The sequence below is a fragment of the Danio aesculapii genome, chromosome 2 (assembly GCF_903798145.1).
Source record: "Danio aesculapii chromosome 2, fDanAes4.1, whole genome shotgun sequence".
NCBI lineage: Eukaryota > Metazoa > Chordata > Actinopteri > Cypriniformes > Danionidae > Danio > Danio aesculapii.
The window spans coordinates 53,497,349-53,507,348 of NC_079436.1; the positions used below are offsets into that span (position 1 = coordinate 53,497,349).

At 31.4% G+C, this 10,000-nt stretch overlaps 1 protein-coding gene across 2 annotated transcripts in view; it reads left to right on the plus strand.

The window, feature by feature from the left end:
* Positions 1–10,000, plus strand: part of LOC130214090 (CUGBP Elav-like family member 5) — a 323,679-nt gene that overhangs the window by 311,426 nt on the left and 2,253 nt on the right. For both annotated transcript variants that reach the window (XM_056445676.1, XM_056445677.1), the window contains one exon: positions 6,098–6,190. In XM_056445676.1, coding sequence (XP_056301651.1) covers positions 6,098–6,190 — 93 coding nt within the window. The remainder of the gene's footprint in view (positions 1–6,097; positions 6,191–10,000) is intronic.

Genomic DNA, 10,000 nt, shown 5'->3' on the forward strand with positions numbered 1-10,000 from the left:
ATATAAGAGAAACAAAAAGCGAATAAACAACCCCGTGGTTGGAAAAGATAACAACATAACAAGACTAACTTGACTCGATTCGATTCGACTCGACTCGACTCGACTCGACTCGACTCGACTCGACTCTGCTCCGCTTGGCTTGGCTTGGCTTGGCTTGGCTTGGCTTGGCTTGGCTTGGCTTGGCTTGGCTTGGCTTGGCTTGGCTTGGCTTGGCTTGGCTTGGCTTAGCTTAGCTTGGCTTGGCTTGACTGACAGACCGACACAAGTCATGTGCTTATGTAAAACAGGACTAGAATGCGCAGCCAATGAGAGAACTCATTAACTGCGTGTTCAAATGAAACGCAACACTAAAGCATGCGGCGCATGTAAACATGAACCATTTGCTAAACACAACACCAACACAAACAGAATGCAAGACACAAGCACACGATAAAAGAAAACACTTATTGTGCACTCACATGCTGCATGCATGTTTACGATCCCAGCGCAACCGAAACTGAAACCAACTAGACGGGAGCTCTGAGATCGTAAACACCATGCCACGAACAAAATAACAAACACACCAGGATGAGAGTGCACATATCCCGTACACGGCCCGAGTGCAGCAAAGATGGTGGTCATACAATGACAAAGACAGACAATGACAAGAAAATATAAGTGCTCGACCCAAGACAACTTTAGCCGAGCACAACATACTAGACCAGACAGGACTAGTGTCCGGACTCTGCCACCAAAACAAGAATTAACAGGACCGAAGTGGCAGAATGCTGACAAATACACTCTGGGCGTTGGTGGCCGTTTTTGTCCTATTGACTTCTAATCAAATAGTCATGCATTCTTGATTATTGCTGGTTTTCCCTGTTGAGAAGAGGTCTTTATTTTTGTTTTTATTTGGCCACAACTTTCTTTCAGCAAATGGAATGATTTTTGGTGACAAATCTTACTTTGACATAACTTTGAATAAACTATTATTCATAACTTTGATCATTTTCATGAACTTAACAATACAGTCTGGGCAAATTGACTACCCTTTCGTTATGTTAGCTGCTGTTTTTGCTCCATGACTTCCATTATAATGATACATTTTATGTTTCAGCAAATGGAATGAATTTTGGTGACAAATCTTGACATATATTTTTGGAAAATGCTGTGAAAATTTTCATAAACTCAACAATACTGTCGGGTTTGGGTGTTGGAAAGGATAAAGCGAGGTCCCGAATGCAAAGATCCAAGGATTTTATTGTATAAGAGAAACAAGAAGCGAATAAACAACCCCGTGGGTGGAAAAGATAACAACATAACAAGACTAACTTGACTCGACTCGACTCGACTCGACTCGACTCGACTCGACTCGACTCTGCTCCGCTTAGCTTGGCTTGGCTTGGCTTGGCTTGGCTTAACTGACAGACTGACACAAGCCATGTGCTCACGTAAAACAGGACTAGAATATGCAGCCAATAAGAGAACTCATTAACCGCGTGTTCACATGAAACGCAACACTAAATAAATAGATAAAATGTGTAATTTTTTACTGTTTATCAAAATTTTAATTCTGTTATTAATTACTCACCCTCATGTCCATCCAATCCCCTGCGACATTTGTTCGTTTTCTAAACACAAATGAAGATATTTTAGATTAAATACAAGAGCTCCCTGGTCCTCCATAGGAAGCCAGAGTCCCGAGATGCTAAAAGTACAGAAAATGAACCAAAAACATTGCCAAATAATTTCATGTGACTTCAGTGGTTCAACTGTAATCATACGAAGCTCCATGAAGACATTTTCTATGCCAAAAAATTATCATTGTTTACCAAAAAAAGGTCAGTGTTTTACAAAATGACAATGTTTACAAATTTATTTTGCATCATATTAGGGTGCATCTTCAATACAGGCAATATGACACTTGCTGACTCTAAATGGCTATAAGTTGTACATGATCTGACGTCATACCCGGCAACATTTCTCTTTGAATCTCTGGGAGACCGGGAGGGATGGGTTTGCTACTACTGATGTAGCTATCACTGCCATTCAAATCCCGCATCTACCACCTGCACTGAAAAAAAGATCTGTTAATTAATGATAGTAATCCCGAGGTCCCGGAACAGATCGTGGTAACGGAACTGGCCTGTTACCTGTAGATGAAGAGTGAAGAGCTATTGCGTACAAAAGTAAAGAGCGGGGGGGGGGGGGGTAGTTGGCTTGGCATTGGATGGCGGAGGGGTGTCGCGAACGAAAGTGAAGAGGGTTGGGGAGTTGCGGAAGAATGTGAAAGTAAACAGCAGATGGGGAAACAGGGAGGTTGAGGAGGGGGATCGGTAAAATGAGGTGCCGGATCAGATTTCAAAGGTTCTGGAAGCCCTGAAGTACACTGTTTACGATTTTTGTAAATTACACAGTATTCAACTGTAATATGAACTGTATTATACTATAGGATAGTTATGCAGTATAAAGAAAAATATAGTTACATTGCAAAAATGTATATATAATATAAAACAGTATAATATAATATAATATAATATAATATAATATAATATAATATAACATAACATAACATAACATAATATAAAATAATATAATATAACATAACATAACATAACATAACATAATATAATATAATATAAAATAAAATAAAATAATATAATATAATATAACAAAATATAATATAATATAATATAATATAATATAATATAACATAACATAACATAACATAATATAAAATAATATAATATAATATAATATAACATAACATAACATAACATAACATAACATAACAAAATAATATAATATAAAATAAAATAATATAATATAATATAACAAAATATAATATAATATAATATAATATAATATAACATAACATAACATAACATAACAAAATAATATAACATAATATAAAATAATATAATATAATATAATATAATATAATATAATATAATATAATATAATATAATATAATATAATATAATATAATATAATATAAATTAATATATATAATATAAATAAAATAATATAATATAACAAAATATATTATAATATAATATAATATAATATAATATAATATAATATAATATAATATAATATAAAATAAAATAAAATAATATAATATAACAAAATATATTATAATATAATATAATATAATATAATATAATATAATATAATATAATATAATGTAATATAATATAAAATAATATAATATAATATAATATAATATAATATAATATAAAATAATATAATATAATATAATATAATATAATATAATATAATATAATGTAATATAATATAAAATAATATAATATAATATAATATAATATAATATAATATAATATAATATAATATAATATAATATAAAATAATATAATATAATATAATATAATATAACATAACATAACATAACATAATATAATATAATATAACATAACATAACATAACATAACATAACATAACATAACATAATATAATATAAAATAAAATAATATATTATAATATAACAAAATATAATATAATATAATATAATATAATATAACAAAATATAATATAATATAATATAATATAATATAATATAATATAATATAATATAATATAATATAATATAATATAATATAAAATAATATAATATAATATAATATAATATAATATAACATAATATAATATAATATAATATAACATAACATAACATAACATAACATAATATAATATAAAATAAAATAATATATTATAATATAACAAAATATAATATAATATAATATAATATAATATAATATAATATAACAAAATATAATATAATATAATATAATATAATATAATATAATATAATATAATATAATATAATATAATATAATATAAAATAATATAATATAATATAATATAATATAATATAATATAATATAATATAATATAATATAATATAATATAATATAAAATAATATATATAATATAATATAATATAATATAATATAATATATATAATATAATATAATATAATATAATATAAAATAATATAATATAATATAATATAATATAATATAACATAATATAATATAATATAACATAACATAACATAACATAACATAACATAATATAATATAAAATAAAATAATATATTATAATATAACAAAATATAATATAATATAATATAATATAATATAATATAATATAACAAAATATAATATAATATAATATAATATAATATAATATAATATAATATAATATAATATAATATAATATAATATAATATAATATAATATAATATAATATAATATAAAATAATATATATAATATAATATAATATAACATAATATAATATAATATAACATAACATAACATAACATAACATAACATAATATAATATAAAATAAAATAATATATTATAATATAACAAAATATAATATATATAATATAATATAATATAATATAATATAATATAAAATAATATAATATAATATAATATAATATAATATAATATAATATAATATAATATAAAATAATATAATATAATATAATATAATATAATATAATATAATATAATATAATATAATATAATATAATATAATATAATATATGTGTATATTTTACCGTAAATATATACATATAATTCTGTAAATACATACTGTATACAGTAGTAGGGGCACAGTGGTTAGCACTGTCATCTCACAAGAAGAAGGTTGCTGATTTGAGTCCCGGCTGCGCCATTTGGCATTTCTGTGTGGAGTTTGCATGTTCTCCCAGTATTGGCATGGGTTTCCTCCGGGTGCTCCAGTTTCCCCCACTGTTCAAACACATGCGCTACAGGTGAATTGAATAAACTAAATTGGCCATAGTGTATGAGTGTGTGTGAATGAATGTGTATGGGTGTTATGGGTAAAGCATATGCTGGAATAGTTGGTGGTTCATTCCACTGTGGCAACTTCTGAAAAATCAGAAACGAAGCCAAAGGAAAATGAATCAATGAATACACCGCAAGATAAATGCTACTGTATATAATGTAGAGTAAATATTTTTGCTATTGTATTGATTCTACAGGACATTGTAACAGTGTATTTGGCAACTTTCACTTATTGCATCTAGAACTGGGCTGACTTGGTCCTCGGTACTTCCTTTACTTAAGAAAACCCAATACTGTGTTTGTTTATCTTTTTTTAGTATACTGAGTGTGTAACAAAGCACCCAACACCAGTTACAAACATTCATTCATTCATTTTCCTTCAGCTTTGTCCTTTTATTCATCAGAGGTCAGCGCAGCTGAATGAACCGCCAACTTATCCAGCATATGTTTTACTCAGCGGATACCCTTGCAGCTGCAACCCAGTACTGGGAAACATTCAAACACACTCATTCACACTTATACACCACGGCCAATTAGTTTATTCAATTCACCAATAGCGCATGACTTTGGACTGGGGAAACCAGAGCATCCAGAGGAAACCCACGACCAATACGGGGAGAACATGCAAACTCCACACAGAAGTACCAACTGACCCAGCCGAGACTCGAACCAGTGACCTTCTTGCTGTGAGGCAACAGTATAACCACTGAGCCACCATGTCACCCAGTTACAAACAAACAAACCAAAAACAACCAAACGACAAGTGTAAACACACACACACATGCTGAAATCTTGGTGTTCAGGAGAAATCATGCACGCATCTCTCTAAACCCGAGCACAGTTTGAGACGTTTGTTCAAAAAACATTTGCTCTCCATGTAATCTCTTTCCTCTTCGGCAGAAATGATCCAATGTTTTATAAAAAACATCTAATTTGAGACGTTTCATCCTCTGCGGTTGATACCCCCCCACCCCCACCCCCCTCAAATGTCACTTTGACAAAAAAAATAACTTTCCTGGCGGAGTGTTATTGCTCGTAGGTGACTTTGCTGTGATTGAAACCTCAGGTTGTATTTGAATTTTCTGGATATTACAGCTATCATACGGACGCCTAGAGATCTGTCGTTTCGAATCAGTTTGATATATGATGAACGCGCCTTCAGAATTCATTGCACTGTGATCCTGTCATATTTCATTAGCATATAAAGGTCAGCCTTCGTCTTGTCCTTATTCTTGCCTCATCTGTCCCTCTTTCTCTTCCTCCTGTATGGTTGCGCAGCCATATATCCTGCCACAACACTGACCCCTATAGGCCAGACACTGCCACAGCCTGCGCAGATCATCCAGCAACAGCAGCAGCAGCAGAGAGAAGGTAAAATCCCTCCCTATAGCAGCTCTCAGCCAATGAAATTTACTTTATGCTGTATATAGTAATGTCTAGGAGTGTCAAAGAGTAACTACTTATCCTGTGTTGCAATTATTTAATCTTTACTTTTGATTACATCACTTTTAGTATGTGATTTGTGATTGGTCTGTCACATTTGAGGTACTCAGTTTACTATTTATAGTTATGTGTTTAAGAAAAATGGAGTTTTATTTTAGTCTACCTGACAAAAGTCTTGTCGTCTATCTAATTTTTAGGAACAATGAATAATAAATTGACTTTTAGTTAATCATTTGGTATCAGAAGTGGCATAAATGAAAGGCAAGGGCCTCTAGATTACGCTTATTTTACCAAAATAAAATATGATCATGCCTTGATTTTTAATTATTTAATTAGGACAGTAAGGTCTGACTTTGCTTAGACAGAAGTCTTGTCACTTACCAGAAATAATGTACAGTATAGAATATAAAGTCATTGCTGCAGTGGAAACAGAATGAATATTGTGACTCTAATGAGCTTGGAGGACTGCATCTATACATCTCTGCAATGACTCGAATAACTTAAAGTCATCTGGAATGGCAAAGAAAGCGTTCTTGCAGGACTCCCAAAGCTCATCAAGAGTCTTTGGATTCATCTTCAGTGCCTCCCTCCTTCATCTTACCCCAGACATACTCAATAATGTTTATATCTTGTGACTGGGCTGGCCAATCCTGGAGCACCTTGATCTTCTTTGCTTTCAGGAACTTTGATGTGGAGGCTGAAGTATGAGAAGGAGTGCTATCCTGCTGAAAAATTTGCCCTCTCCTGTGGTTTGTAATGTAATGGGCAGCACAAATGTCTTGATACCTCAGGCTGTTGATGTTGCCATCCACTCTGCAGATCTCTCGCACGCCCCCTTACTGAATGTAACCCCAAACCATGATTTTTCCTTCACCAAACTTGACTGATTTCTGTGAGAATCTTGGGTCCATGCTGGTTCCAGTAGGTCTTCTACAGTATTTGTGATGATTGGGATGCAGTTCAACAGAAGATTCATCAGAAAAATCGACCACTTTTCCAAATGATCAACTAGAAGTTGTTATTTGTTGGTCTTACAACTGGGATCAATGACAAGACTTTTTTTCTGGTAGTGTACTGATGAAATGTTGTCTAAATTTAAAACTAAATCTCATATCGAGCTGTTTTTGGCATAATATAACAAAAACAATGCCATGTTTTCAGAGAGAAATTATATTCCTGTGAAGAAGTCACAATTAAGATCCGTTTTAGAATCTTCCCTTTCAATTACATCACTATTAGAATGCCTCTGATTGTTCTGTCACATTTGAGGCAGTCAATTTATTGTTTTAGTTATGTGTTTGAATGGAGTGGAGTTTTAATCAGTGAACTATTGATGAAATGTCTTCTAAATTTAAATGAGATCTCATATATAGCATAAAATAACAAAAAAAAAACTGAGAGAAATTCATTTTCCTGTCAAGATGTTTCAACTGAGTTCCATTTTAGAGTCCTCAGTTTCGATTACATCACTATTAGAATCTTTCTGATTGGCCTGTCACATTTGAGGTGTTCAATTTACTGTTTATAGTTACATGTTTGAGTAAAATAAAGTTGTATTCAGTAAAAATACTGATGAAATTTTGAGTAAATTTAAAATAAAATCATACATAGAGCTTTTTCTGCATAAAATATCAAAAACAGGGCCATGTTTTCAGAGAGAAATCATTTTCCTGTGAAGATGTTTCACCTGAGATTTATTTCAGAATCTTTACTTTCGATTTACGTGCTGTTAGAATGTCTCTGATTGACCTGTGTACATTTTAAGTAAGATCACATGACAATTGTCAGGAATTTCTTTGGATTTACTAGTTATCTGTTTGAGTAAAATGGGATTTTTTTTTGTTCGGTAAACTACTGATGACATTACTTACAGATTTAATAATAATAATGTCATTCAGAGCAATTGTTTTCTACATAAAATAAGTAATACATAAAATAGTACCATGTTTTTAGAAATAAAACTTTTCTCCAAGTTGTTATAAACTAGTTCCAGTTTAGAATCTTCATATGTGCGGTTGCCAAATGTTAAATCCTGGGTTGCCAGATTTTGGAACCAAAACTAGCTCAATAATATCAAACCTCAAAATATGTCACTGCCCATTCGTAAAATATACACATTTACAATTTGCATTATACATTTCTTAATTTAAAATAATTTTATATTACTAATTATCCTAAAAAATCTGTTATCCTTAAGGTTTACAGCCCAGCAGGCCTGATGTCATGTGACTGCCCTGTGCCATCCAGTTTAAATCACAAAATGATTTATAAACTCTGGCAGAAGTGAACTCCAAACTTGTGAATTTAAGTTTAACTGAAAGAGATTAAAAAGAAAAATCGAAAATGAACATTCAAGATATTAATTAATTTGCATATTAATGTATATGTACTATTAATACTTATATAGATTCATTTGTTCTTGCTGTTATTATTAAACAACAATCCTGGACGGTCCTACCGATCTGTTACCATGGAAACTAAAACAGCCTTCAGAGCTCCTGCACCTTACAAAAGTGTGTTTGCTCTGTTTCATCATCCTAGCACTGTGTTTATCAATGGTAAAACATCAATTTGATGTCATAATATCTATCTTATAAATATAATTCATGCAATATGTCAAAACCTTGAACCTGCGGACTAAAAAATTAAAGCTGCTACAAGTAATTGAGTGTCAATTTCAACCCTGTATTAATTGCAAAAAACACATTCATTGTGGGTGACACGGTGGCTTAGTGGTTAGCACTGTCACATCACAGCAAGACGGTCACTGGTTTGAGTTCCGGCTGGGTCAGTTGGCATTTCTGTGTGGAGTTTGCATGTTCTCTTCGTGTTCGCGTGGGTTTGCTCTGGGTGCTCTGGTTTCCCCCACAAGTTCAAACACACGCGCTATAGGTGAATTGAATAAACTCAATTAGCTGTAATGTATGTGTGTGAATGAAAGTGTATGGATGTTTCCCAGTACTGGGTTGCAGCTGGAAGGGCATCTGCTGTGTAAAACATATGCTGAATAAGTTGGCGGTTCATTCCACTGTGGCGACCCCTGGTATTTAAAGGAACTAAGGTGAAGGAAAATGAATGAATGAATGAATGAATGAATCAATCAATCAATCAATCAACCAACCAACCAACCAACCAACCAACCAACTTACCAACCAACCAACGAACGAACGAACGAACGAACGAACGAACAAACGAACGAACGAACGAACGAACGAACGAACGAACAAACGAACGAACGAACTACTTTGTCAAACCTTTAATCAAAAAAAAAACATCTGTGCCAAGTGGTTAAGGATATATAGCGCAATTCCGTGGAAAACTTAAAACTGACTTGGCAACCCTGTATAAAACCCACAATGCACAATTATAATGCAAATAAAAACAAGTTGAAGAAATAAACATGCAGTTCTTTAAGTGTGTTTTGTAATGACTCAGGGCTCTATTTTAAAGATCTAGACACAAAGTCTAAAGCTCAGGTGCATAAGCATTAAAGGTATGTCCGAATGCACTTTTGCTATTTTAAGGATGGAAAAATACGCTCTGTGCCCCGGCGCATGGTCTAATAGGGTTGTGCTTATTCTCATAATGAGTTACGGCTGTGTTTTGAACATAACATGCATTAAACCAATCAGAGTCTCATCTCTCATTCTTTTTAAGAGTCAGTTGCATCGTGGCCCATTTGTTATTTACATAGTGGACTTTGTTAGTAGAAAAGCTAAACGCTTCTCTAGCGAGAAA